Here is a 27,844-nt window from a genome sequence, read left to right on the forward strand (position 1 = left end):
AGTTCAAAAGTATAAACACATTCGGTTGGAGACAGTTATTTATTTTAGATCGGTTAACAGATTTAATTTAATGTTTTTGTAAACGCCATCATTATTCAGTTAGTATGGATAATTGCTGCCAGTGTTGACTCTGAATATTCCAGTTCTGTAAAACAAAACAACGATTAAAATCTGTTATTCATACCTATATGAATGTATCAAACTATCCTATGATTATGGTGGTACTTACAGAGATTTGTTGAGATCGCTATTGCCCATGGGGTGTAAGTCACCATGACATCTATCGCGATTAGCGTCCCTTAGACTGTTGCATTCGTTGGCAAGAAGGTGATTGTATTTCACGGAGCTGGCCATGTATTTATAGGAACGGCTGTGGGAACATGAAATTCCAATAGCCCAGCAGCCAGGCATGTTAGAGCCTCCGTTAGGGTAAAAGTCAGCGTCACCCAACGGATCACCCCATCCTAGTACAGTAGTTTCAGTATGCATCACTTCTACATACTGACCATCAGTACGCGCTAGACGGCTGCGGTCTGTGCCCCAAAGTGGAGCAGCGGCGTCCAAAGCTAAAACAGAAAATTCATTTGAAGTATAAAACTCAGACCGGGATCCGGGACCGGTATTTCCCGGATCGGGAAAAGTAACAATTGTGGACAATAAGCATGTTTAAGTTTTACGTAGGATAGTTTTATTTATTTGATTTTAATTGACCAAACATGTTGAGGACGTGATGAGGTTTATAACAAAATAGGTAGTTACCTGTAATTCTCTTCACTCTGGAACCAGTTTCCCTTCCGGCGTTTCCTACAAGATGACCACCAAGACTGAATCCTACCAAGTGAACTCTTTCGTATGACAATCCCAATTCGGCGAGCCAGTTCACAAAGCGACCGAGTCCTCTACCAACTTCGGAAGTTCCGCGCTTTGCTGTAGTGTAGCCCCTGTTTGCTAAACGACTCCAGTCGAGGACAATAACATTGACGTCATCGTTCTGCAGAAATGCTGAAATTAATGTAATTAGATTTGTTAATATCATTGTTATAGGTACATGTAAATTAATAAACTGTTGATCATTGGCAAACTTTTTAAACTACGGCACTACCTATTTGAAGATAACCATTAAAATTGGTTAATATCACAAAGAGATTATGTCCAGCCTATAGGATCTGGTATTAACCAGAAAATATTGATTCTTGTTTATTTTGGCTTATAGATATCGCGACGATGTTGAAATATTATTTGTATTATTAGTAAATACAATTTTTATTGTTTTCCTTTGCTACGTAACATTTAATGCGCAATTAGGTTTCCAACTTTATCCTCAACAACAAACTGTGACGCAAGGATAGAATTTTTAATTACCTTCCGTGAGCAGTTTGTTCATCGTGTTTCCACCATCACCGTTCCAACCATGAGCAAGGAATACTGTAGTCTTTGCAAAATCGATATTTGAGTTGCTCACGGAGGCTGCATTGCCATGAACTAAGACTTGGGCCGAACCGGGATTAGATCTGCAAGTAAAATATTCATCATAACAGGGCACACAATACTATTCATCAATTGTTTTAGACAAACAAATTATTGTTTGAGTGTTTTTTTATCCATGCAACGTATTACGTAGTAAAATTAGTAAATTAAGTAGTACCTGGTGAAAAGCCAATATCCGTTGTTAGCTGGATTTCGGGTATATTCTTCAATGAAATCTAAATCAACTGGCTCCTCCGCATCGACAAGGTGGAGAGTGTCGTCGCCATCTCCCGGGAAATAGAAGTACCTGTCACCTTCCTTGTAACCCTGTACAGGGTCTTTGAGGACGCCTGCAGCACATGCTAGAGAAAATAAAAAAAAAAATTGTATAATAACTATCGTGAGACATTTCTAAATTACTAACATGTATAATATGGCTTGCTCGCGTGGTGAACTATGGAAGAAAGCTGTAGCTGTAGCTGTAGTTTTAAGAAACACCGGGACTCGCATTATGATATATGTATAGGTTCATTAGAAAAATACACAAAATATTGCTTTTAATCAACTTAATAAATATCAACATCTCTTAATAAATTATGTTCTGGATCAAAGCCATTCTCTCTCTAACGAATGTGAGATAAGTATAAAGTATTTTTTTTTATTATTTACCTGCTATAAGGACGAATAAAAGCAACAAGCACTTCATGACGCACAAGAGTAACGCTATCTAGTCTGCTAACTAATAATCCAATTGTTTTTTAATGTGATATTTATAAGAGAATTTATAATCGAGATTGTTATAATTGAATGTTATCTATCATGATAACTAGATGTAGGTGTGATCTTGTTATCAGTTATAGCACTAGTAAAGACAAGGGCTGTACCGTATATTAGAGGAAAACATGGCAACTATGCGTGTTTAAGTAGTGGCGTGTATTCTCCATAAATAATTATATCAATCTGAAAGGCTAAGGAGCCACTTTTTCTTTTTTTTTAACTTACCCTGTTTGTTTCATCATTAATTGATCCACTAGCATAGTAATCATAGTAATCGATTGTGAGTAAGTAATTGTAAATAAAGTAAATGTCATTTCGAAGGAGAACCCTTCATTGAAAAGAGTAAGTGAATTTTCGTGAAATTGTGGGGAAAATAAAAATAATATAAATGGTTCATTTTATTTCTAATGAAACAGTTAGTTGTGAGTCCTATATGTAGCATATAAATATAATAAAAAAAGTTTTTGGTTTGTTTTAGTTATCCAAGCATCCTATTGTGGATGGTTTTAATCCAAACCTAACTATAGGAAAATATATATCAGTTTTGTGAAAATTTAGTCTCGATAATTTTATCAATAAATATAATTCGATGAATTTTGGGATTATAGTGATAATTGACAGCAAAATGATCATTAACTGATGTGAAGCTTTAAGATAATGTAGTTAAAATGTTTTTGATGTAAAAGATATGAGCATTCCACCGAATTTTCCTTTTAATGTTGCTTAACATTTTACTTGTAAATGTAGTATGAGTTAATTTACACGAAAAACCTGAATGTTTCATAAAAATGTACTTTACCGACTGCTGATCGCAGTTTAAACTGAACCTGTTGGGTAAACTACATAATTATGCCTGTAGTATTTGCTTCCGAGATTAATAGTGTGAAAACGCTGCTACGCACTACATAATACGTACGAATTACACGTTAAGCAGCACGAGGGTTTATAAATTTCCGGAGTTACGGACTACCTACAGGGTTTACCGGGGCTCGGGGTCGAGAGAAGTCATAGATGATATTCTCACCTTAGAAAAAAAAAGTTAGAGACTTTGTTCTAAATGGGATCTGATTACTTTTTCATAGAGCGAGCTATGTGGTTTAATTTTGGCAACAACTGTTTTTTATGAGATACCACATACATATTTCGTAAGTCAATTTAATCTCGAATATTAACCTAAATCTCTAAATTTCTTCATTCGAATCGTTCAACAACGAATTATTTGCTTAGACGTCATCTCCAAGGCCATTACAAAACGTGGCTACTCCAGTAATTGGAACTAAAAATAAAATTTTAGTTAGAGTATTTCTTTTGAAAACTAGGCATTATATAAACTATCGAATCATATAGATTGCAGATAACTTGTAAAAGGAGAGGGACATTAATTAATTAATTTTCAAATAGATCATTTATTTATGTGAAATTGGCGGACTTGATTTTTTTATTAATCTTCTTCTCTTTTTTTCGCTTTTCAGAATGGGTAGTTTCGGCCTGTGTTGACTCTAAATATTCCAGCTCTGCAAAGAAAACAAAACTATTTAGCTAGCACATTCATATGTTTGATTCAGATTTTTGTTATTCAAAATCATCATTTGTTCCTTACCGTGACTTATTGATATCGCTGTTACCCATGGGGTTTAGAGAGCCTGTACATCTATCACGGGTAGCATCACTAAGACTTCCACATTGATTGGCTAAGAGACGGTTGTATCTTACACTGCTAGCCATATATTCGTAAGCACGGCTATGGGAACATGAAAGTGCGGTAGCCAAGCAGCCAGGCATGTTTGATCCTCCATTAGGGTAAAAATCAGCGTCACCACACAAACCGGCATATCCAGTCATTGTTGTTTCTGTGTGGATTACTTCTACGTAACGGCCATCTGTCCTCACTATACGGTTGCGGTCATTATCCCAAAGAGGACCAGCAGGATCCAAAGCTAAAATAGTATAGTCATTAAATATATGGATCTCTTGGTAACTTTATCTCACCATTGGTATTAAAAAAATCAACTTCTCACCTGTGATCCTCCTGACTCTAGAGCCTGTTTCTCTGCCCGCGTTTCCAACAAGGTGACCACCAAGACTGAAACCTACTAAGTGTACTCTATCGTATGACATTCCCAATCCAGCGAGCCAGATTATAAATCGACCGAGTCCTCTTCCTACTTCAGCAGTACCTCCCTTGGCTGTGGTATAACCCCTGTTGGCCAATTGACTCCAATCGAGAACAATGACATTGACATCGGCGTTCTGTAAAAATGCTAAAACAAAAATATAATCATATAAGTACATATTTAATTTGTCAATAATTTTATTATATGCCTGCATAACAATGATATACTAAGTTTATTTTTGTCCGATTGACGGACTTCCATTTAGTTTAAATAAAGAACAGTGCTAAAAACAAATCAAAACTCGCTTTCTTTTGACGTAGATTTCAAAATAAAATATCGGGCTGATATAGACGCAAAATTAATAGGGTAGATGACTAATTTTTATTTTAATGTCCGTCTTGTAGATTATTTTAAAATACTAGACACGTATTTTTTATTTTCTTACGGAAATAAATACTTTCGAAGATATATCGATTTGAAATATCGCGTGACGTCACTTTAGAGTACGTTTTATACTCTATAGTGACGTAGTTAGCTCCCACTCCTAAACTTTAATTCGTTTTATCTAAGTATTGTTATCTTATATGACAAAATAAAAAAATATGTGTCTAATATTTTTTCATTACCTAACTGATGGACTAATTAGATTTTTAATTTTCATACCCCGTCATCATCCCTATTATGATGCCTGTAATATCAATAAATAAAATATGTTTACGTAGAAAAAGCATAAGTTTTAAAATTAACCTTGAGTGAGCTGTCTATTCATTTCGTTTGCACCGTTGCCGTTCCAGCCATGAGCGAGAAATACCGTGATCTTTCCAAAGTGAAAATTCGAGTTCGTTACCGAACCTGTATTTCCCTGCACTAAATGTTGACGTACAGTAGGGTTAGACCTGAAATAAAAATCATTAAAGAGAATTATCATTTCAAACTATTATAACAGTATCAAGAATATTATTTGTTTATTTATAATTGTTTGTGTTTGTGTATGCAGTCATTTTAAGTAAAATGCGTGTTAAATTGAAAACTTATAAATAGTCTCATACAGGTTGACAGTTTAAATTTAATTAATTATACATTTCGATTGTATTTAATTCATCATTATAAGACAAGGTACCTGGTAAAAAGCCAATAAGCATTGTTAGCGGGATTTCTAGTATATTCTTCAATAAATTTAGTATCAGCTGGCTCCTCAGTATCAACAAGGTGAAGAGAATCGTCGCCATCTCCTGCCATGAGGATATACCTGTCACTTTCTTTGTAACCCTGAACAGGGTCTTTGAGGACGCCTCCAGCACATGCTAAAAAATATGTCGATTCATTTAATAAATGAACGGTTACGTTATACGAAACAGATAGATAGTAACGTGGAGCTATTTACAGATCTATACGATTGGTGACTAAATAGGTAACAGCTAAGACAAAAGTAATTTCCATATCAAAAACAGTACATAAATGCCACAAGAAAACGATTCAAGAAATTTAGGTAAATACACATAATTATGTGTAACTTGCAGTCTTTCCACTGAAAGATGGCAGAAAACATAATGCGAAAACATAAAATTGTTATTACCTGTTATGACGAAAAAGAGCAGCAATAAGCACTTCATAGCGCACAAGAGTGGAACTATCTAGTCTTTGTCAACGATTCAATAATCTTTATATATCGTATGTTTATAGATTTAAATACGAGATAATTTGCTAATTATCCTGATAAAAATAATGCAGGTGTATCTGTTCTATTTTAAAGCGACTCGCTAAAAAGGAGGAGATTTACAAATCTGCCGGTATTTTTAAGTATGAACATAGCTTTTGACGAAGTTTGTGGACCGATTTGCATGATTATTTTTTGTTCGGTTAGATCTCAGGGAAATCGAGGACAAAGTTCAAATTGTAAGCAGATATTATGTTTATACTAACAATTTCATAAAGTTACGAGTATTTAGTAATTTGCGTCTGATGACATCATTTCATGTCAATGAGCTGATGATGAAAGGTAGAGCTCCTCAACGGCTAGGAGTTAGAAGAAAATTCTTAGAAAATTATACTAAAATATGAATCGAGAACAATGTCCTTTGAGGCTATTATGTTGACGTGATTATAGGTAAATCTCATTAAGATTAGATAGAAAAAAATATGTGATGGATAAAGTAAATGGTTCTCGAAGTCGGTTTTTAAAGAATGTAGTTTTATATATTTTCTACCATCCATGTTTAGGGCACGCATGTGATAGTGATCCGACGAAAATACTAACCAAAAGAACATTTCGTGAGACCCAAATACTCGAAACTCTCAGAACGAAATTATAAGTAAAATCGGAGGCAGTTCTACAATCCTCTTTTTTTGTAGTGTGATGGGTAGCTTGATGTGCAATAGTTTATTTGAAAACTGTAGGTAGCTTAAGAACATCAACGTCATTAGCCTAATCTACTGCCATATGATATATTTATCTGAATGATTGTCGTCGATGCTTGTCGCACCGCTTTTCTAATACATTGTTTACACATGGTACGGTGCAGGGAGCATTGGACTTTAACCCTTGCTGACTGACACTTCATCCTAATCCGCAGGGCTATGGCAGTGATCGGTCTAGTAAAGAAGCACTGCGCATAGCCGTTTCCATAGCGCGCTGAGTGACATTTAATTTTCTAATGAGACCTATAGTTAGAAACCACGTTTTAGTTTCATAGTGTATTGCTGTTATCACATAATGATTATATATTTTCGTCTTGAGGCACTGAGATATTATACATAATTTATAATATTAGTTGAATTTAAAAGATAAAATAATAATCAAAACATTAAATTATAGAACATTTTAATGCTTTATTTTATAAGTATTCATCACATTTCATTCTTCGTTATTCTTCCCTTCTTCTCAGAATGGGTAGTCCTGGCGTGTGTTGACTCTGAATATTCCAGCTCTGCAGAAAAACAGAAAAACTATTTAGTTTGCATGTATTTGATTGAAATTTCTGATAATAATAAGTATTTTTTAGTTCTTACCGTGATTTGTTGATATCGCTGTTACCCATGGGGTTTAGAGATCCTGTGCATCTGTTATTGGTAGCATCATTAAGACTTCCACATTGGTTAGCTAGGAGATGGTTGTATTTTACACTGCTAGCCATGTATTCGTAGGCACGGCCATGGGAACATGAAAGTGGCGTAAGTGTATTCGTACAACCAGGCATGTTTGATCCTCCATTAGGGTAAAAATCAGCGTCACCACACAAATCTCTAAATCCAGTAAATGATATTTCCGTGTGGATTACTTCTACGTAACGAGCGTCTGTCCTTACTAAACGGTTAGGGTCATTATCCCAAAAGGGACCAGCAGGGTCCAAAGCTAAAATGGAATAGTTATTAAATATACTAGTCTCATTGTAATTCTATGTCATAATTGTGTTTAACATGTTCTACTATTTACCTGTGATCCTCCTGACTCTAGAGCCTGTTTCTCTGCCCGCGTTACCAACAAGGTGACCACCAAGACTGAAACCTACTAAGTGTACTCTGTCGTATGACATTCCCAATCCAGCGAGCCAGATTATAAATCGACCGAGTCCTCTTCCTACTTCAGCAGTTCCTGCTCTCGCTGTGGTATAAACCTGGTCCGCCAACCGATGCCAATCGAGAACAATTACGTTGACGTCGGCATTTTGTAAAAATGCTGAAAGAAAAAAGTGGTTTATTCACTCTTCTTTTCTTTCTATCCGCATCGGACACGTTGCTTTTATTTTTGGAATTTATTGTTACCTTGTGTTAGCTTTTTATTCATATCATTATCTCCATACCCGTTCAAACCATGAGCGAGAAATACTGTGATTTTTCCAAAGTGAAAGTTTGAGTTAGTGACTGAAGCTGCATTTCCCTGCACTAAGACTTGACGTGAAGTGGGATTAGATCTGAAAATTACATAAATATGATTATCCTCAAAGATTCACTCTGACTTGATACATAAAAAATATTTACATATTTTTATTTTCCCTTTGTTTTTGTAGATTCATTATTATTTATTTTATTTTGTTTCTATACACCATACATTTGTATAGTAGTTTAGTGGTTATGTATGTAGTTTTTACAAAAAATCCATGTTTGTTTTACGTATAACGAAATCATAAAAAATACCTTAATATGTAAGTATTCCTTTGTACCTTGTAAACAGCCAATACGCGTTGTTAGCAGAGTTTCTAGTGTATTCTTCAATAAATTTGAAATCTGCTGGCTCCTCCGCATCGACAAGGTGGAGAGTGTCGTCGCCATCTCCCGGGAAATAGAAGTACCTGTCACCTTCCTTGTAACCCTCTACAGGGTCTTTGAGGACGCCGGCAGTGCATGCTGAAAATAAAAAAATACTTTTAAGGACGCTTTCAATTTAGATATTTTGTGGCACGACCACGTCGTAGTGGTTCGCAACAAAACTTATAAATTGAAAGAACACTATAGTGGCCGACAGTTAACCCGATTTCGTTAATTCTTCTTTTGTAAGAAAACATTTACAAAGATGCACGGTAAATTTCCAAGGCGAAACAAGGGTTCGCTAGTTAAAAATAGGTCTTAATCTGGATTGATCTAAGTTTTTCACAAAATCTTCACACTTAGATCAGTTTGACATCAGCCGGAAGAATACAATTATATTAAACTTTGTGAAGTGCAAAATATGTTTAAAGATGACAGAAAAAAAATTCAATATCGTTAAATTGTTGTTACCCGAAATGGCGAAAAAGAGCAGCAACAAGTACTTCATAGCGCTCTGGTAAACCACTTTCTAGTCTGTTAATTATCCAATAATCTTTATATATAGTATTTCCCTAGATTTTAATACGAGATACTGGCATTACTTGTCGTGATAAAAAAAATAACGCATGCTATGTAGTTTCCAAAAATCCCTAATGTTGAATTTTAAGCACTGGCTTATTGACGATTAATGTAGGAAATATTAATGTCTTTTTGATTTGTTTTTGAAACCTATTATAAGTTAAAACAATTTTGGGAGCTCATATCTGCTTATTAACTGATGCTTGTAGGTTTTAATAAGATTAGGCAAAAACTTGTCCTTGATTCCACAGAATATCCACATTAATACAAAAATAAAACCAATAAATAATAAAATGCTAAGTATTTTATTAATACAATTATATACTACAGTTATTCAAACAGCTGATGTAGGTATTAACATAACCATTTAATATGGATAATTCCTCTCTGTGTTCACTCTGAATATACCCGATCTGGAACAAAAATTAAATTCATGAAGGATATCATATAAAAACCTATTTAGTATTAGGTTACATTTAAAACCTACTTATTGCAAGTACTTTAAAAATAATAATAGTGGGCTATGCAATACCTTTATAATATTGCGTAATCTATATAAGTACTTAATATTTAATTATAGAGTGGTATACATAGGTATAACACTCTCACATATAGATCTCACATATACCTAGAATCCTAGATGTATAATATTTGATTACCTTGTCTTTGATAGATCTGCGTTTCCCATAGCATTAAGCTCTCCTGTACATCTGTCGCGAGTAGCATCACGTAGTGTGTCACATTCATTAGCGAGAAGGTGATTGTACTTCACAGAACTTGCCATGTATTCGAAGGCACGGCCATGAGAACATGAGTTTAACCAACAGCCTGGCATTCCAGATCCTCCATTAGGATAAAAATCTGCGTCACCACACGGGTCAGTAAATCCCAGTAGACCAGTGTTAGTATGAATTACTTCAACGTATTGAGCGTCTGTAGCCACTACGCGGTTATTGTCACTACCCCATAGTGGTCCAGCGGGGTCCAAAGCTAAAACAAAAACAATATTAAAATTGTTTATCACTTAAACGTTAATGTAACGTTAACTATATTTTAAATGCATGTACTTTACCTGTAATTCTCTTGACTTTTCCTTCCGTTTCTCTACCAGCATTTCCAACGAGATGACCACCCAGACTGAAACCGACTAAATGTACTTTTTCGTACGACATTCCCAAAGAAACGAGCCAGTTTACGAATTGACCGAGTCCTTGACCAACTGCAGCAGTTCCACTTTTTGCTGTGGTGTAACCTCTGTTCGCTAATGTACTCCAGTCGAGGACTATGACATTTACATCCCCATTCTGAAGGAATGCTGTAAAAAATAAAGCATTTTAGATGGATAATCAAAAATTAAGCTATTTTTCTTTACTACAGATAAATGATTTATTTATCACAAACGCTCACGACTAAGGTGTAGGTAATGTATTTTTGGTTCAAGGTAAATATAAATAAAACAAGAAAATCATAGTAACTATTACTTACGAACCTTCAGTCAAGACCTTATTCATTTCGTTTCCACCATTACCATTCCATCCATGTGCCAGAAATACAGAGTCTTTTGAAAAATCTATATTTGAATTTATTACAGAATCAACATCACCAAACCCAATGACTTGTGCTGCCGTAGGATTGGCTCTGTAAAAAAAAATACATAGGTAGAATATGTACGAATAATATTTGATTTTGCTTAAGTCAAGATGAGGTTTATATTTATTAAGATATGTTTACCTGGTAAAGAGCCAGTATCCGTTATTGCCTGGATTTCTAGTAAATTTTTCAATAAATGAGAAATCCACGGGATCTTCGGCATCGACAAGGTGAAGGGTGTTATCGCCATCTCCCGGGAAATAGAAGTACCTGTCACCTTCCTTGTAACCCTGTACAGGGTCTTTGAGGACGCTTGCAGCACAAACTAAAATAAAATATCGTGTTAGTGCTATATGATATGATTATGGTCAATTATATTTAAAAAAAACCATGTACAGTATAGGACATTTTCTACAAGTACTAAAGTCAGCAGTTTTTTTTAAAGTGACCAGTTTACCACTTGTATTATGACTAACTGTAGTAACATTATTTTTAGTAGACTACTATACACTAAGCACTAAGACTATTTATATTAAAAACACTAAACTGTAAAACAACATGATTTTAATAATAAGTTTATTATGTACCTAGAGAATTTGAATTACTTATACTAAATTACCTGCTATAGCGACGGATAACAGCAACAAGGTCTTCATAATACTCAAGAGTGGCACTATCAACTAGTCGAATAACTATGAAGTAATTATTTTATGGTTCTACGTGTTATATATGATGAAACCGAGTTTATCGTGATAAATGATCAAATTATTAGGTTTTATCGAATGTTGAAACAGTATCAAATTTTCTAGTTTTATCTTAATTTGAGTGGTTCATTCATATGTAAACAAGCCTATGATTAATTATTGTAAAATTTCCAGACTTGCTTATGAATCATTATAATATTGAGATTGATTGGTATTTCCGTCGCAATAGGTATCATTGTTAATAGCTCGTGTGTAGTTTCAAGAATGAAAATCTGCTCATATTATAAATATCCAAACATCAAAACTGGCGAAAAATTATATGTAGTTATAGTTTATAATATGAGCACAGTCTCATTTTTTTTCAGACAAGAATAAGACAAGAAGAAAATTTATATTTGGTACATACGTTGCGTTTTTACGAAAAAGGCAAAACTTGGCAACGAGATGGATGCTTCGTCCTCAAAATTTTACACGGCTGTAATAGATGCGCTGGACAGAAACCACTGGAAGCAGATCATCTGCACCAGATGCAATTCTGATGCTGACCACGATCCACAGACATGAGGGAACAACTAGAGAAAAAAAAATAGAGAGAGAGAGAGATTCTCTTAGTACTTAGTCACCTAGAAAATGTTAAAGCCTACAAGTTTGCAAGTTTTTATCTTATATAGTTCAATTTACTATAGTTGTAGTCGAAGTGCGTAACATAGAGAAGTCGGTTAAAAAGAAAGAACTTTAACGAGCTTTTATTTAATTTGCAATACAACTTTCTGTTCAGTGTTTGATGGACCTGTTTATCACATATTGTATTTAATTGATAAGAAGTTATCAAACCGATATTTGATGATAGAGGCGGAAAACAACATCCGCGATGAAATATTGCAATTGTTTGATTTGCCTTGATAAAGCCCCTGGGCCTAGGTGGTTATCCAAGCTATAATGGCAGATCTGGCAGATGGTCACGAGAACACTGTCGTAAAATATTACAATATCACCGTATTTGGAATTGTTTTATTTCTTTTAGCAAAATATCTGGTCCTCGATGATTTCTAAGATCTGATTGATGGAACTGAAATTCATAGTATACCCAGTGTTTGAGTTTGTAGATTTCATTATGAAATGGCACTACGGTTCTTAATTTTTTGAAATTCGAAGTAAATCTAATCTACCATTTTCTAGTGTCTGATTTTGATACATAGTATTCAGAGTTAGCGAAGTATTAGAACAGATTAAAGTAAGGATTAAAACATTACGTTACATTCAATCAATAAAATTTTGTGTCCGATAATAGAATGAAAAACATCGACCACTAGTTTGAAGTCATCAGGTTTGAGACTTGAACTCTTTATTTTATTCGAATGTTTGGCAATGCATTTGCCCTGTTAGTTAGCTCTGTTTACCTCGTATAGACCTGAAATAATATTGGATATAGATAATCTCATAGGTATTGTTTTCGAATGAGCTGATTGTGTCATTGATAAAGTCAAATTGTTTTGTGGTCTGATTGTATGGTCTGATTTATTACGATTTTGATTTTAAGATAAATTACAACTAATCGATTTGGAAAATCCCGTAGCCTGGGTTTTCATTCATTCATAATCGTTAATGATAGTAGGTATTTGTATAGGTATTATACAATATATGAACAAATAAGTTTTCTTTATGAAGTGATTTGAACTTGAATAAGGTATATGGATTTAATGATTAGATTGTTTCGTCGATTAGATAAGAGGCGCAGGTGTTTTTCTATAATATCAATCAAAATCTCCTTTTAAAAACAATATTTAGAGGAAAATTCCTTTTTTAATACCTACTCTTTGTAGTAGTAGTCATCTAAGGCTACTGGTCTGATTTATTTGGCGTCAACGCCGGAGTACCTGCGGGGTCAGTACATTCAGTAACGCTCTTTTTACTGCTCAAAACATTCACATCAACGACCTGCTTAAGCCCGGTATTTTTGGGTATGATGATGACAGTAGTTGAAAGGTGTGTGTCCGATGCGCAGACTAGCAGAATACATATTCGGTCCATAAGAGAATCCATGGTCGAACGTTTGTATTCGTCATACTTTACAAATACAAAAACCAGGCGTGTATTGTATAACACGTGCAACTGGCTGGTAAGAAGTTGGGTATACTATGGTGAGTATGGAGGGTGAGACGGTACTTCACGCCAAAACAATTGCTGAGCCTGTACCAAGCACAGATTCGTTTCTGTACTGTTTTCATCTTTGGGACGGATCAGCTAAATACCAGCTAGAGGCATTAGAACATATCGAGAGACATGCCAAGAAGCTAATCAACGATGATGTGCGAGTGGAGGCCTGGCTTCAAAGTTGCAAGCTTTTCTGTTTTTTGACGGATACATTTCGGTGAGTGTGCGGAGTTTTTTTTTATTGGGGCAAGCCCGCCACAACCTCCCATACCGCTGCAACTCCTGTTAGCCAGGATCTACAGTAGATACAAACATGAAAAAACACCGGAACACTGGAGTCCGGCGCGTCCCTGGGAAATGAATGACTGTCTTGGATCCCGCGACGAAACAAATCAGAAGATGTTATTAGAGGAGAAGAAAAAGAAAACGATAGTTTCTACTTCCTTCGGTGAATTTAATGCAGGAGACAGAATGACTTAAGCCTAAAGGCACAAAAGAGCCTGCACAACTGGGAGAAGCCCAGTCGCCAAGCACCACGGAAATTTTACTTAAAACTAAATGGGTCCTATGCGTGAGCTATACTTGCTTCCAATAATAGGTATGGCAAAAACGTCTAAACGCACGGAAATTTACACCTGAATAAACATTTAAATTATCTGAGACCACACTCCGAGTATGTGATGGGCGGATTGCTCATGTTGCAACTCCGGACTATGCGGAGTTTTTTTTCCCATTTTTCAATATAATAAAGAATTCAAAAATAATCATACTTTCATTCATTGATTTGCCGATATATTATCTTAGTTGCGATTTATTCTAGCAAATTTTTCAGAAATAGGTAAGTGTCCTATTGATCCAAAAATATTATGACGTAATAAGTTGCTATTTCATACAATATTCATTCACGTCAAAGCGGCTGAAAGGATCGGGATGAAACTTGAAAATGGGGTAGATAGCGCAGGCGACGCCGTTAGCAGAAGCTAGTTCCATAATATTGTATATAATCCACAAAAATATTCGAAATTTCATGATGATACAACAGTAATTAATAATGTGTGTAATACCGATTCTTAGATTCTATCTTGTATTTCGTCATAGGTTAAGTAGGTACTAAATTAATAAGGTTATCAGGCGATTCATCGGCTGCATTTTACTTGATTATTGTATAAAGTAAAGAACTTATTATTTACAAATGGTATTATTATTTACGTAGCTGATCCTTCCTGTTGTGTAAAACGATTAGGAATCTACTTTGATTTATGATACGTACGTCATTACTTATCTATCTTAATCGTTGATAAATGCGAATTCGTAGGTATGTCATTGAATTCAGGAGGTTCTCAAATCGCCACAAGGCTTACCTTGTAGTAAATGGGACTCAAACGATTGTATACCAACGAAACATGAATATTTTACATCTATAGTTCTATATACATATAGTATTAGCTGAAGAGTTTGTTGCTTTGTTCGGTTGAACTCACTAATATAATACTAAGTGAAACAGTCGACGTCCTCATCGAACTACAGAAAGGGACACTGGAAAACTCAAAGACGTCTATATCTGGTGTTTCTACAGGATCAGGACATCCCAAGCTAAATTCAACGCTAGTTCAGTTGGGATCACGGGTGTATGTAACTATCCATAATTATCGTGGTTCCATCTAGTCACACGTTGCCTAGGATATAGGGAAGAGATTATAAATGTCTTAAAGTTTTAGTCGGTATAATGATGCTTTTATAATTTATTGGAAAATAAAATTTACAATGAATTGCAACAATAGACGTATTTTGAATGCTCTAGCACCCAACATCCATTTATTCATTAGAAAGGCCAGCTGGATCCAGTGCGTAGTCCAAAGATTCCATTTCTGTAATGAAAAATAAAAATAGAATTAGGAATAATGTGAAATTATTATATTTGTTACCCGACTGCGCCAGAAGGAGGGTTATGTTTTTCGAGAGTATGTATGTATGTATGTAGGTATGTATGTATGTATGTATGTATGTATGTATGTATGTATGTATGTATAATTGTTTGGCACGCTCTACAGCCTAAACGGCTTGATGGATTTTGGCTTGAGAGGTGTCGTTGGATTCGTATTTACTGTGAGAGTGACACTGGATATATCAAAATAGTAAAAAAAACAAAATGGCGGATTTTTGGCGCCAAATTCGAATATTGCTCACTCTCTAGCCTGAACGACTTGATGGATTTCAGCTTGAGAGGTGTCGTTAGATTCGTATTTACTGTGAGAGTGACACTGGATATATCAAAATAATAAAAAAATAAAATGGCGGATTTTTGGCGCCAAATTCGAATATTGCTCAATCTCTAGCCTGAACGACTCGATGGATTTCAGCTTCCGTTTGATTCATTTTTACTGTGAGAGTGCCACTAGATACCTATAATAACCAAAATATTAAAATAATAAAACTAAAAGAAAATAAAATAAAATAAGGTAATTTAAAAAACTAAAAAACCCGACTGCGTTTCTTCATAATATGAAAATGAAAAAACCCTAAAACAAGAAAGTCATCGTAAAATTGAAGCAGTCGGGACCCATTCTAGAAAACACTCACTGAATCTTCATATTTAGAATGGGTCCCGACTGCTTCAATTTTACGATGACTTTCTTGTTTTAGGGTTTTTTCATTTTCATATTATGAAGAAACGCAGTCGGGTTTTTTAGTTTTTTAAATTTTAGAATATAAGTAACATTGCCATATTTTTCTATATCTGACTCGATACTTATTTTCACTGGTGCAAAAAAGTTTCACATAAACCGGCAAGACTGTTGCACATCAGCCGGTTGCTGATTAAAACCACTACGCCAACTGAGTTATCTAAAGACAAACCAGACTTACCCTCGTTTTGAAATAACTCCGTTGCCCATGTTTAGAGCACTGCCGGTGCACTGATTGTTCTGAGCTTGTTGGATATTGGAGCATTGTCTGCCAACGAAGTGATTGGTTCGGACACTAGAAGCGAAGAGATCAGGAGCTCTACCGTGGGAGCAATCACTATTCGAGCAGCCTGGTTGCGGATTCCTACCACCATTGGGGTAAAAGTCACCGTCAGCAATCCGATCGAAGATTCCGAGGCGACCACCATCAGTGTGAATAGCTTCGACATATTGACCAGCATTTCTGTTTAGAGCATTAGAGTTGCCACCCCATCCCGGTCCAGCTGGGTCCAGGCCTAGAAAGTAACATTGTCTATGTGTGCATTTTGGTAGATGTTGTCATAATTATTTTTCTTAAAATTATGAAGTTATAGTTGCATTTTGCTTTTATTAACTTTTATTTAAAGTATTTTTTTTACCTGTAACACGAGCTGGACGACCACTAGCCTGACGCCCAGCATTTCCTACAACATGAGCTCCTAAACTGAAGCCGACCAAGTGGACGTTGTTCCAGTTTCCACCGCCAGTGTTGATGAGCCAAACCAAGAAGTTGCCAAGATGCTGGCCAATGCCAGGAACCCCATTACTAGCAGTTACGTAGTTGGAATTAGCAAGACCACGCCAGTCAACTACGATAACGTTCACATCTTGGACTGCGAGGAACGCTGATGTAATGAGAGGATTCATTCCGGAGTTTCCATTGCTGTTCCATCCGTGTACAATCACCTTCAAGCCACGATTCGCGCGATAGTTAGAGTTTCGAATTGAGTTTGCGTTACCGTTTACGATTATTTGGGCATTATTTGGATTTTGTCTGCACAAATAAGATATACATTAAAATTAAACATTTAATGAAGTGGCTGAGTATAGAAATATTAATACAAAATAAATAATGTGGATTTACCTAGTAAACAGCCAATATTGGTTGTTAGCGCCGTTTCTTGCGATTGCTTCCTCATCAGCAGTTTCATGTAAGTCTACTAAGTGAGGTTTGCCGTCACCATCAGGCATCCAGATGTAGCGACTCTCACCCTCCACATAGTGGCTGTTATCCCCAGGCACGATAGGAATGGCGCTACCAGCGCATACTGAAAATTACAAATTATAAACTTGCTGCCTCTTGGTATCTTCATAATTTTGAAATGTAATAAAAATAATTCGTTATACATATATGAAAGGAGTTAAGCTTAGCATTAAAAGCTAAGAGCAGAAAGAAAATGTAAAGCAAAAGTGTAAAACCAAGACTTACACGCAGTAATACTGGCCAATAATATCAATAACTTCATAATTTTGGCTTCGAACTACAATAATGGACATGCATGTAAAAAAGTATTTATAGTTGTCTGTTTATCTTAATTGCATATTTTTACTTAGAAGTATATTTTTGAATGATAATATTTTTGTTGATAAATTAATGTGTATATAATAGGGATTCCGTATAAAGAGTTTACCCTGTCGTTTGAATGTATTTCGCAAAATAATGAGGTCTATAATGATCATATTAGGCGACTTCAATTGAAGGCAGTAGTTTGTTTCTTAAAATATTATTTATCAAGACACCCTAAATTTTTTTGAAATTCTTGTCATATAAACTCTTTTATAGATAAGTAGGTAATTAGTTACGCTACAGAAGACTGTCGCTAAAACTGTAGCGTGAATAAATTGCACCTATATGCATTGATGAAATGAAATGAAATGATAAATGAAGAAATAACATGATATTTATTTCTTACAGAAATAATTAATGTAGGTTATAAATATAAAATAACACTTTACGCGTCAATATTTCAATTATTTCGTTAATTCCACTCTACATATAACTATATATTATTATGTTTAAATATAAAACTAACTGCACTTCAAGTAAGTAGTTTCCACATTAGGGTACATCTTATACAATTGCTAATCTCGCCAAAGCTCAAAAATGGCTGCACCTATTTTGGTAATTTTGATTTCAAAATATTTGTAGAAGTTAATAGATAGCAAGAATTGTAAAAATCTTATGTTTTCCCACACTATAACATAGGAAGTTATTTGATAAGAAACAAAATGCTATGTTAATCAGGTAGTTTTGCGCGGGGTACGCAGTTTGTCGGGATAACTAGCCTAGACAATATTTACATACCTACATTAAAATCTTTTCTTGATTACATTGTGTTTATAAATAATGTCCAATTCCATCCGCTTTTTGATGTTGGTTGATAATAAAACTTTTTCAAAACCATAATAAAATCGGTTCAGATATACAAACAGGTCAAACTTAGAACCTCCTTCTTTTTTTTAAGTCGATTAAACGATTCGATACTTCTTCATAAATATTATAATAAATATCTTAGCCGAAAGCGTGAATCCTGCATGAATATACTCCAATTCACACTCATAATAATATTTCATACGTACTTTGCAAGTTAAATACAAGCTTGTTAATAACCGAGTACGTATTTCTTATTTTTCTATTTGAATATATAGTAGTTTTCATTTGAATAATTAGGTATAACTTTTTTTTTAACTCCAAAATAATATTCAACTTTCATTAATATTCTGATTACTGAGAAAAAAAAATCATTTATGAATTTTTTTACCGAAGAAATCACTATTTTTCAATATTTTCAATTAGGAGTTCAACCCCCCATATTTTTTTGTCGATAAAATTAGATGTACTCAGCCTTAACGGGTTAGAAAACATTGTATATAGTTTTCATTTGAATAATTAGGTATACATTTTTAACTCCAAAATAATATTCAACTTTCATTAATATTATGATAACTGCATTTAACGATGATAAAAATTATACATGACCAGATAATTATGATAGAAAAACAAAACGAATGATTGATTACACGGTAGGTGAATTTTAGATATCCTTCAATGAAAAGCGATAGTACTTATGATATCCCCTGTACTGTTGACGTTTCAAAAGTACCTAAGTATATTTTAGTTTAATTGGCATAAATGATTTGATTTTGACAAATCCAATTACTAACATCCATATCTGTGGATAGTTAAATCAATACAATATTAATTTATGTAACGTGGAATCTGAGTTGATCCTATATTGTTTAATATGTGTATATGTTATTTGGCATTAATATATAGGTAAGAACGAGTTTAAAAAAAAAATAGTCGTTTTGAAATATCTTTATTTTGTCACGATAGCAGGTTTGTTAAAAAGGCCAGCTGGAACCTGTTTGAAGACCGAATATTCCGTTGCTGTAACAAAGAAATAGAAAATTTATAAATTATTTAGAAAATATTTACTTATTTATGGCTTCATGCACAAAATTAGGCATTCTTTTCCAGCCAAACCAAGGATGCAAGAAATACGCATATTCAAGAAAAATAATAAATAAATGTAACAGAATACAATAGACTTAAGTAAATACATATGGCACAAAGATAAACTTACATAATGATAATACATATTATACTACTTAAACGCACTATACATACACGTAATATTTATAGTCATGACTGCTAATCTGTATTGGAAATGAGAGGATGAATAATTAGCCGAAGAAGGCGAGTCAAGAAAAGATAAGAGATTGGTTAGGGCCTTTAGTCAGGGTGGTAGATAATGTTACGGTATTAAGTCAACTTATTTATGTGCATAAAGCTTTTTAAATTAAAATATAATTCAGCTTATACCTATAGCTATTAATTATTTTCTCTTTTAGACAAACAGTACGTAAAATTTGATAAAACAAATATTTACCCGCGCTTAGAAATAATGCCATTGCCCATATTGAAGGTGCCGCCAGTGCACTGGACATTTTGAGCCTGTTGAAGATTGGAGCATAGTCTGCCGACGAAGTGGTTTGTGCGGACACTGGATGCAAAGAGTTCAGGAGCCCTGCCATGTGAGCACGTACTGATCCAGCAACCAGGCTGAGGATTTCTACCACCGTTGGGATAGAAATCTGCGTGAGCAATTCGGTCGAAGATACCGAGAAGACCGCCGTCAGTGTGGATCGCTTCAACATACTGACCAGCATTGCCGTTCAGAGCGTTAGAATTCCCACCCCAGTTTGGTCCAGCTGGGTCCAATCCTAAAATCACAAAAATTTATCGTATGTACCTATAGACAGTAGAAGATTCTGATATACTGACAAAAACTTAGCTAAAGATTGATAAAGTACAATTAAATATAATGTTCAAATTAGCAACAATACAAAACTAAAATTGTGGAAAAACAACGGTTACAAAAAAAATATTACAGAACAATAGCTGTAGACTGCCTCTGTCCTGTAATTGTACTGAATTTACATTTTTTTTTTGCAGTCTGTGTACTTAAATAATGTTCTCTATAACAAATACTGTGCTGAAAACTATTTTATTAAGGTTTTAGCGGACATAATATTTTCATATGAATTTTGATCTAGTTCTGGTATTCGTTGTAAACAAGTGATTAGGTACTACAATACTATTGCAAAAGTTACCTGTGACGCGAGCTGGACGACCGCCAGCCTGACGGCCAGCGTTTCCTACAACGTGAGCTCCCAAACTGAAGCCGACTAGGTGAACGTTGTTCCAGTTTCCACCTGCGGTATTGATGAGCCAGACCAAGAAGTTGCCAAGGAACTGACCAACGCTAGGAACACCGTTTGTGGCAGTTATGTAGTTGGAATTAGCAAGAGCACGCCAGTCGACTACGATGACATTAACATCTTGGACTGCGAGGAATGCAGATGTGATTTGAGGATTCATTCCTGAGTTTCCGTTGCTATTCCATCCGTGAACGATCACTTTCAAGCCACGGTTAGCGCGATAGTTGGAGTTTGCGACAGAGTTTGCGTTTCCGTTGACTAGAACTTGGGCATTGGTAGGATTTTGCCTGAAAACATAAATATCGTTAAAAAAATATCTAAAACAATTTAATCCATAATTCTGGTAAACCTGAATTAAACTGAAAAAGGAGAAATCGATTTAATATTTGGCAATTTCTTTACCTGGTGTACAGCCAATATTGATTGTTAGCGCCATTTCTTGCAATTGCAATCTCATCAGCAGGTTCATGTAAGTCCACTAAGTGAGGTTTGCCGTCACCATCAGGCATCCAGATGTAGCGACTCTCGCCCTCCACATAGTGGCTGTTGTCCCCGGGAACCAAGGGGATAGCGCTTCCAGCGCTCACTGTGAAATAATAATAAGAGAGACTTAAGCATTTAAAGGTTCTGTTGATCTCTAGTAACAAAGTAAATAATATAATAATATGATGTTCATAAGAATAAATACTATGCTGCAACATTAAATAAATATTTACATTCAGATAGAAATTATAATTTACAACATAAGTTAATATGTAGATGATTTGGTAAAGCTGAGATAGAACTTAATTTATCAATGTTACACTTATTTTTATCATTAAACTTGACAATACATATGCACATAAATATATTCATGGCATATACATGTGAGTACTTACACGCTATTGCGGTTGCTAACACTACTAAAAACTTCATGACTCGAAGTGTGATTAAATCAGCCGAAATGGAAGTTCCCTTTATATACGTTTCATGATTTTATCTGACTAAACTATCAAAAATACGTTTACATGTTAATTTTTAATAAGCAAGATTATGGCAAATCTTGACTGAGATAAGTGACATGAATTGATTGATTTTATTATTTACTAGTGCCTACGATTGAGCATGGGTGCTGCTTACTGAATTTCGTGGCGTAATTATAAAATAATAATAAAACATGAAATACGTTAAAAGAAATTCGAAAAATCACACAGATTTCAGAAGATAGTCCACTTTCTGGGTAGGAAAGGTAAAAATCAAGAAACAAAGTGAGTGCTGCATTTACATAATGGATAGGTAGGAAACTGGATAGTGTGAAAAATGGAGTGAAAGAGAAAGGAGTTTGTGATGTTATCTGATAAGGTATAATAAAAGAAGAAGACATATTGTACTTTAGTAGCTTGGGATAAGGAGAGAAAGAAGATTTAATCACGTTATTATTATACGTGTATGAAAATCAAGATTATTTTAAGGGTAATCAATTTTTCGAGAAAAAGCATTTTCATAACAGAAGCATTCGATTTTATCAAAGAGCTTATAGACTGTGTTATATATTAGGTTCCTTATTCTACAGTTCTGTATTTTTTTTGTGTTAATCATTGTCAGTTTATAGAGGAGGATTATAGGGCATAAAAGATTACACTACAACTATACAGAAGCCGAGTAACAGAATGAATTCACGCGCAAACAACCTTCGATCGAAAAAGTATTCGATCTCAAGGAAATTACATCACCTCACGAAAAGCGTACGGTACTTAATTTGGAAGTTAAGTATTATGCAGAATAGGGTACATGACTAGTTTATATTGTAATGTGTCCGTCTTGTAGATTATTAAAAAAAAAATAAACACATACAATTTTTTATTTTCTTACGGGAACAAATACTTTCGAACATATAAATATCGATTTGATATATTGTGAGACGTCACTTTTAGGTACATTTTATACGTAGAAATGACGTGTTTGCTCCCACTCCTAATCGTTTGTTTTGTTTTATCTAAGTATTGTTATCTTATATGATAAAATAAAAAAATACGTGTCTGATATTTTTTCATTACGTAATTGACGGACTAAATAGAATTTCAATTTTCATACCCCGTCATTATCCCTATTAGGGGGATGTTGATGTAAAGAGATGAAATTGAAATAAATGACTTAAATACATACATGTAATTATCTAGCCTATATTAAATACTTCAATGCAAAAAAATTGGACCCTGGAGATTTTCAAACAAACAAACAAACAAAAAATTTCGCTTTATAATAGGAGCATAAATATATATGTATATATATATATATATATATAGTATATATATATAGGTAATAGTATATAGTATAGAAAAATGAGAAGTAATATTTTTCAAAAATAATGCTTATAAAGTACATTAAATCAATAAATAAAACATTACACACACTACCATGCATAGTATCTGATCGTATTTGACAAAATGTCAACATCGACAGACATATTTGACAAAACGTCAAAATCGACAGACATTGCGATGATATTCTCACGTCTCATATGAATAGAGTTTTCCTGTTCATGATGCGCCGGAATATATTAATTTGAATTTTACAAAACTGATAGCAATTCGTTAAATAAAAATTATCCTTGAACGTATGTTAAGTGGTATTGTAAATTAAATCGTATATGGTCGAATTTCGACCACTAGGCGACCACTAGTAATTAAATAGACTGTAAATGTTTTGGTTTATTTTATTTGTACACATTGCACACATTATGCTTACTTGTATGCCAACGAGGAGCGATTGTGGGTTTTTAAGGACTAACTCTTTATTATAACGGTTTTACATTTCGGTCATACTAGTACTCTACAAATTGAATACATTATAATCCTAGTTCGTCGATTATTATACTTATACATATGTTTGTATGTCTCATAGAGGTGTAATGTTTGAATATTTTTTAAGCTAAGATATATTATATCCACAATTATTGCCCAGCAAAAAGATTTACGTACGCTTGTACTGGTCTCTAATGGGTCCGATGTAGGTTATATATTATCATAGTGTTGATGATATAAATACTTGTCGACATAGCCACCCTGAAGCATTTCATCTACCTATTAGAAAAGAGCTGATGATTCTCTAAGCGGATGAACATACTATATTTCTAGAATTGACTTTCGTTAGTCGTTTTTGGTTGCGTGAATTAACGAACCAAAAATTTTGGACAAACTTATTACAATATACCTAGACGTTAAGCTTTTAACGCCACTATTTTTGTGTAATACAACAGTATGGGAGCGCCACTTAATTTTTTTTTGGTTTTAGTATTTGTGGTACCTATGCCACTTAAGACGCTCGTTTCTCATGCATGACGGTGCAGGTTCAAACCTTACCAACGGCAAATACCAATGTGACTTTTTCCGAGTTATATGTACTTTCTAACATGATTTAGATACCACTGACAAACGGTGAAGGAACCCTAGGTTTATAATTTCTAATTATAAAGTTTGAAACTACCAACCTGCATTGAGCAAGCGTGGTGATTAATGCTCGTATAGATAGGCTGTTGATGTGTACCTATGACACTGGATAAAATCGTAGAGTAAAATAAGTCTTTCTTTTCAACTGTTTGGTTATCACGGTTCCTGATTCATTCGGTTTATTCGGATATAGCTTTTTGACAGACAGACGGATGGGCAGCGTAGTCTTAGATAAACTTCCTATTTACATTTATTTTCGGTACAGAATATGAAAAAGTAGGTTATTCAATATAAAAAAATTAAGTCTTGTAAGTTTCCTTAAAATCACAATAAAGTGTTTTTGTTCAATGTATTTCCTTCGACAATTGTGTACATACTGCTTTCTTTTACTTGTTTACCTTTTCAGAGATATTCTATAAATGGAAAGCGATATATGCGATATACCTACAAACTTGTTCAATACGGCCTTCTAGATAATGAAAATTGGAATTAGTGTAAAGCAGCCATTTGATTGTGATTAAATTATCTACATACTATCTCTGACGTATTGTATATTTTTATTTTTTATTATTACATATTTGTTATAAAACTTCAAATAACAAAGAATGTATACCATTAAAACTAACTACACATTTGATTAAGGCAACAACGTGACGAATTTTATTCCCGAAGGCACATTACGTCACGTAAGCCACTGTACAATGTACACCAACTTTTCACCATTTGTGTTATAATTCTTATGTAATAGAGGGTGACCTCTTGATACCTTTTATTAATTTGAAGATTATTTACGTTACGTTACAAGTAACTAGCTTTGACCTGCGACTTAGCTTGTTTTTTATGTACCTGTGCATCTTTTCAAGAATACTGCTTACGGAGTAAAGTGGTAAATAGTTTGAGAATTAATGTAAAAATAAAAAACATAAATTGTAAATAAATAATTTTTTATTGTTTTAGTTTTGATCATCAAGTCATTAGAAAGGCCAGTTAGATCCTGTGCGTAGACCGAATATTCCGTTGCTGCAACAATAAAAATAAGTAAATTAAAATGAGAATTTCAAATTCAAATGTCTAAATAAACCTACGGATCATATTGTTTGTAAATACATAGTTAAGTAAATTTTCTGCGGGGATTGATCCAGCCAGAAATGTAATAATAGTGCAGTCAAAGAAATAGTAATAGTGTGAGATAACGATAAAACTAATAATTACCCGCGTTTAGAAATGATTCCGTTGCCCATATTGAAAGCACTGCCAGAACACTGGACATTTTCAGCCTGTTGAAGATTGGAGCATTGTCTGGCGACGAAGTGGTTTGTTCGGACACTGGATGCAAAAAGTTCAGGAGCCCTGCCATGTGAACACGTACTGGCCCAGCAACCAGGTTGAGGATTTCTGCCGCCGTTAGGGTAGAAGTCTCCATTAGCAATTCGGTCGAAGATACCAAGAAGTCCACCATCAGTGTGGATCGCTTCAACGTATTGACCAGCATTGCCATTTAGTGCATTGGAGTTTCCACCCCAGTTTGGTCCAGCTGGGTCCAAACCTTGAATAGAATATGTGATATTAATTGCCATTTACAACACATAATCGTTTGAAATAATGATTAATGTACAGAAACATTTATTAATACATTCATATAACTCAATATCTTTTGTGACAGTCATGCATACCTGTGACTCGGGCCGGGCGACCGCCAGCTTGGCGACCAGCGTTTCCTACAACGTGAGCTCCCAAACTGAAGCCGACCAAGTGGACGTTGTTCCAGTTTCCACCTGCGGTATTGATGAGCCAGACCAAGAAGTTGCCAAGGAACTGACCAACGCTAGGAACACCGTTTGTGGCAGTTATGTAGTTGGAATTAGCAAGAGCACGCCAGTCGACTACGATGACATTAACATCTTGGACTGCGAGGAATGCAGATGTGATTTGAGGATTCATTCCTGAGTTTCCGTTGCTATTCCATCCGTGAACGATCACTTTCAAGCCACGGTTAGCGCGATAGTTGGAGTTTGCGACAGAGTTTGCGTTTCCGTTGACTAGAATTTGGGCATTGGTAGGATTTTGCCTGAAAACATAAATATCGTTAAAAATATCTAAAACAATTTAATCCATAATTCTGGTAAACCTGAATTAAACTGAAAAAGGAGAAATCGATTTAAGATTCGGCAATTTCTTTACCTGGTGTACAGCCAATATTGGTTGTTAGCGCCGTTTCTTGCGATTGCTTCCTCATCAGCAGGTTCATGTAAGTCTACTAAGTGAGGTTTGCCGTCACCATCAGGCATCCAGATGTAGCGACTCTCACCCTCCACATAGTGGCTGTTGTCCCCGGGAACCAAGGGGATAGCGCCTCCAGCGCTCACTGTGAAGTAAATATAGTTGGTAAACAAAGGAACAGTAAAACTAGTTTAGATTTCAGCTCGCTTAATTATTTATGAGTTGTTTACTATATTATATTTTGTTTTTATTGTATGTGTGTTTGATATTTAATAGGTCAAGTTATAAAGACTTAATCAGTGTTTTCTTGCTAGAATTAATGATAATTTTATTGTTAAACACTTAAATATTTTTATTATTACAAACAAGTATAATTAAGTAGTTACTTACATGCAACCAAGGCAGCTAACACTACCAAAAACTTCATGGCTTGATGTGCAATTAAATCAGCTCAATCCGTAATTGCCTTTATAAACGGTTTTATCTCATTGAACAATCAAAACACATTTTTAAGGTTGATTATGACAATATGTCTTCTGCGATATGTGATTGATTATTTTAATGCTAATCCAAGTTCATGTAAGAGCTACGCGCAAACAAAATGACACATTATCTTGTGATTATTAGATTTCATTTCATTTCTTCGTGTTCTGGTTGTCTAGAAATGATTACCTATTATGTAATGGGCTATTAGTTATCAAATACATATATGCTTTTAAAACATTATGTGGTTTCCAAATATCTTAGATTTTGTTTGATTATCTTTAATCTTAAAATCAAATCTATTTATTGGATTGTAGGCTAGAATAAAGTGAACTGTGTCCGAGGTCTGATATCTAAATCCATAGTCTTATATGGGACCTAGTATAGTAGACGAAAGTAATTTCATGATATGTATAATAGTAAATTATTAGGCTATAGCCTTACATTACCTAATGCACTGCCTCGGACTGAGACAGCCCTGTTTCGATACGCTTAACCGGAGAGTGATACCAGAGCCTCAGAGAAAACTGGCATGAAACAACGCTTGCGTTGTGTTTCGCCCTGCAAACGTGGTTACTAGTGACCTATCGATTATCCTCCAACATTCTTTCTTAGTCTTTCCTTCTGTTATTAAA

The 27,844-nt window shown here is 34.6% G+C and overlaps 6 protein-coding genes and 1 long non-coding RNA gene across 9 annotated transcripts in view; 1 reads left to right on the forward strand and 6 right to left on the reverse strand.

Annotated features, from left to right (window-relative positions):
• The window catches only part of LOC118273242 (lipase member H-like), a 199,180-nt gene extending 193,081 nt beyond the window's left edge, over positions 1-6,099 (reverse strand). The window contains exons 1-6 of the mRNA XM_035590113.2: positions 5,935-6,099; positions 5,479-5,662; positions 5,106-5,254; positions 4,263-4,505; positions 3,845-4,181; positions 3,700-3,758 (exon numbers count right to left, since the gene is read on the reverse strand). Of these exons, the coding sequence (XP_035446006.2) occupies positions 3,713-3,758; positions 3,845-4,181; positions 4,263-4,505; positions 5,106-5,254; positions 5,479-5,662; positions 5,935-5,971 (996 nt within the window). The 5' untranslated portion in view covers positions 5,972-6,099 and the 3' untranslated portion in view covers positions 3,700-3,712. The remainder of the gene's footprint in view (positions 1-3,699; positions 3,759-3,844; positions 4,182-4,262; positions 4,506-5,105; positions 5,255-5,478; positions 5,663-5,934) is intronic.
• Positions 21-2,346, reverse strand: LOC118273216 (lipase member H-like). Its single transcript, XM_035590077.2, has 6 exons — positions 2,137-2,346; positions 1,646-1,829; positions 1,363-1,511; positions 760-1,002; positions 230-566; positions 21-145 (listed from the first exon to the last, which is right to left on the reverse strand). The coding sequence occupies exons 1-6, from the start codon at positions 2,171-2,173 to the stop codon at positions 100-102; spliced, it is 996 nt and encodes a 331-aa protein (XP_035445970.2). The 5' UTR covers positions 2,174-2,346; the 3' UTR covers positions 21-99.
• LOC126911536 (uncharacterized) lies at positions 4,171-7,882 on the forward strand. The gene is made up of 2 exons (XR_007706037.1): positions 4,171-4,314; positions 7,844-7,882. It is a non-coding gene; the product is annotated as an uncharacterized LOC126911536 (long non-coding RNA).
• LOC118273155 (lipase member H-like) lies at positions 7,163-9,232 on the reverse strand. Its single transcript, XM_035589975.2, has 6 exons — positions 9,075-9,232; positions 8,519-8,702; positions 8,121-8,269; positions 7,792-8,034; positions 7,368-7,710; positions 7,163-7,285 (listed from the first exon to the last, which is right to left on the reverse strand). The coding sequence occupies exons 1-6, from the start codon at positions 9,109-9,111 to the stop codon at positions 7,240-7,242; spliced, it is 1,002 nt and encodes a 333-aa protein (XP_035445868.2). The 5' UTR covers positions 9,112-9,232; the 3' UTR covers positions 7,163-7,239.
• Positions 9,233-9,468: 236 nt separating this feature from the next.
• LOC118273283 (lipase member H-like) lies at positions 9,469-11,443 on the reverse strand. The gene is made up of 6 exons (XM_035590185.2): positions 11,392-11,443; positions 10,914-11,097; positions 10,672-10,820; positions 10,255-10,497; positions 9,842-10,172; positions 9,469-9,595 (listed from the first exon to the last, which is right to left on the reverse strand). Exons 1-6 carry the CDS (start codon positions 11,426-11,428, stop codon positions 9,550-9,552), a joined length of 990 nt encoding a protein of 329 aa, XP_035446078.2. The 5' UTR covers positions 11,429-11,443; the 3' UTR covers positions 9,469-9,549.
• Positions 11,444-15,352: 3,909 nt separating this feature from the next.
• LOC118273259 (pancreatic triacylglycerol lipase-like) lies at positions 15,353-17,925 on the reverse strand. Its single transcript, XM_050698600.1, has 5 exons — positions 17,783-17,925; positions 17,438-17,621; positions 16,953-17,347; positions 16,496-16,829; positions 15,353-15,498 (listed from the first exon to the last, which is right to left on the reverse strand). Exons 1-5 carry the CDS (start codon positions 17,817-17,819, stop codon positions 15,453-15,455), a joined length of 996 nt encoding a protein of 331 aa, XP_050554557.1. The 5' UTR covers positions 17,820-17,925; the 3' UTR covers positions 15,353-15,452.
• A 1,732-nt stretch (positions 17,926-19,657) lies between these two features.
• Positions 19,658-27,284, reverse strand: LOC118273213 (pancreatic triacylglycerol lipase). 3 transcript variants are annotated; one of them, XM_050698598.1, is made up of 5 exons: positions 27,117-27,283; positions 21,481-21,664; positions 20,971-21,365; positions 20,247-20,580; positions 19,658-19,744 (listed from the first exon to the last, which is right to left on the reverse strand). In XM_050698598.1, the coding sequence occupies exons 1-5, from the start codon at positions 27,151-27,153 to the stop codon at positions 19,699-19,701; spliced, it is 996 nt and encodes a 331-aa protein (XP_050554555.1). In that variant the 5' UTR covers positions 27,154-27,283; the 3' UTR covers positions 19,658-19,698. The 3 variants fall into 3 exon arrangements, with proteins under 3 accessions (XP_050554555.1, XP_035445981.2, XP_035445955.1); XM_035590088.2 differs by lacking the exon at positions 27,117-27,283 and adding an exon at positions 21,957-22,123; XM_035590062.2 differs by lacking the exons at positions 19,658-19,744; positions 20,247-20,580; positions 20,971-21,365; positions 21,481-21,664 and adding exons at positions 25,434-25,526; positions 25,719-26,052; positions 26,180-26,574; positions 26,688-26,871 and having other exon boundaries at positions 27,117-27,284.
• Between the last annotated feature and the right edge of the window lie 560 nt (positions 27,285-27,844).

Source organism: Spodoptera frugiperda, chromosome 15 (assembly GCF_023101765.2).
Source record: "Spodoptera frugiperda isolate SF20-4 chromosome 15, AGI-APGP_CSIRO_Sfru_2.0, whole genome shotgun sequence".
Lineage (NCBI taxonomy): Eukaryota > Metazoa > Arthropoda > Insecta > Lepidoptera > Noctuidae > Spodoptera > Spodoptera frugiperda.

Bases quoted from the DNA above. Each gene is read 5' to 3' on its own strand.
- LOC118273216 (XM_035590077.2), bottom strand. From the start codon at position 2,173: ATGAAGTGCTTGTTGCTTTTATTCGTCCTTATAGCAG. The intron at 1,830-2,136 runs GTAAATAATAAA...TATTTTCTCTAG, and splicing joins TTTATTCGTCCTTATAGCAG to CATGTGCTGCAGGCGTCCTC. The intron at 1,512-1,645 runs GTACTACTTAAT...TTTTACTTGCAG, and splicing joins GGATATTGGCTTTTCACCAG to ATCTAATCCCGGTTCGGCCC.
- LOC118273155 (XM_035589975.2), bottom strand. From the start codon at position 9,111: ATGAAGTACTTGTTGCTGCTCTTTTTCGCCATTTCGG. The intron at 8,703-9,074 runs GTAACAACAATT...TTTTATTTTCAG, and splicing joins GCTCTTTTTCGCCATTTCGG to CATGCACTGCCGGCGTCCTC. The intron at 8,035-8,120 runs GTAACAATAAAT...TTTTTCTTTCAG, and splicing joins GAATAAAAAGCTAACACAAG to CATTTTTACAAAATGCCGAC.
- LOC118273283 (XM_035590185.2), bottom strand. From the start codon at position 11,428: ATGAAGACCTTGTTGCTGTTATCCGTCGCTATAGCAG. The intron at 11,098-11,391 runs GTAATTTAGTAT...ATTTTATTTTAG, and splicing joins GTTATCCGTCGCTATAGCAG to TTTGTGCTGCAAGCGTCCTC. The intron at 9,596-9,841 runs GTAATCAAATAT...TTTTTGTTCCAG, and splicing joins GCAGATCTATCAAAGACAAG to ATCGGGTATATTCAGAGTGA.
- LOC118273259 (XM_050698600.1), bottom strand. From the start codon at position 17,819: ATGAAGTTATTGATATTATTGGCCAGTATTACTGCGT. The intron at 17,348-17,437 runs GTAAATCCACAT...TTATTTGTGCAG, and splicing joins CAATATTGGCTGTTTACTAG to ACAAAATCCAAATAATGCCC. The intron at 15,499-16,495 runs GTAAGTCTGGTT...TTTTCATTACAG, and splicing joins GGAGTTATTTCAAAACGAGG to AAATGGAATCTTTGGACTAC.
- LOC118273213 (XM_050698598.1), bottom strand. From the start codon at position 27,153: ATGAAGTTTTTGGTAGTGTTAGCTGCCTTGGTTGCAT. The intron at 21,665-27,116 runs GTAAGTAACTAC...ATTATTTCACAG, and splicing joins GTTAGCTGCCTTGGTTGCAT to TGAGCGCTGGAAGCGCTATC. The intron at 19,745-20,246 runs GTAAATATTTGT...TCTTTGTTACAG, and splicing joins GGCATTATTTCTAAGCGCGG to CAACGGAATATTCGGTCTTC.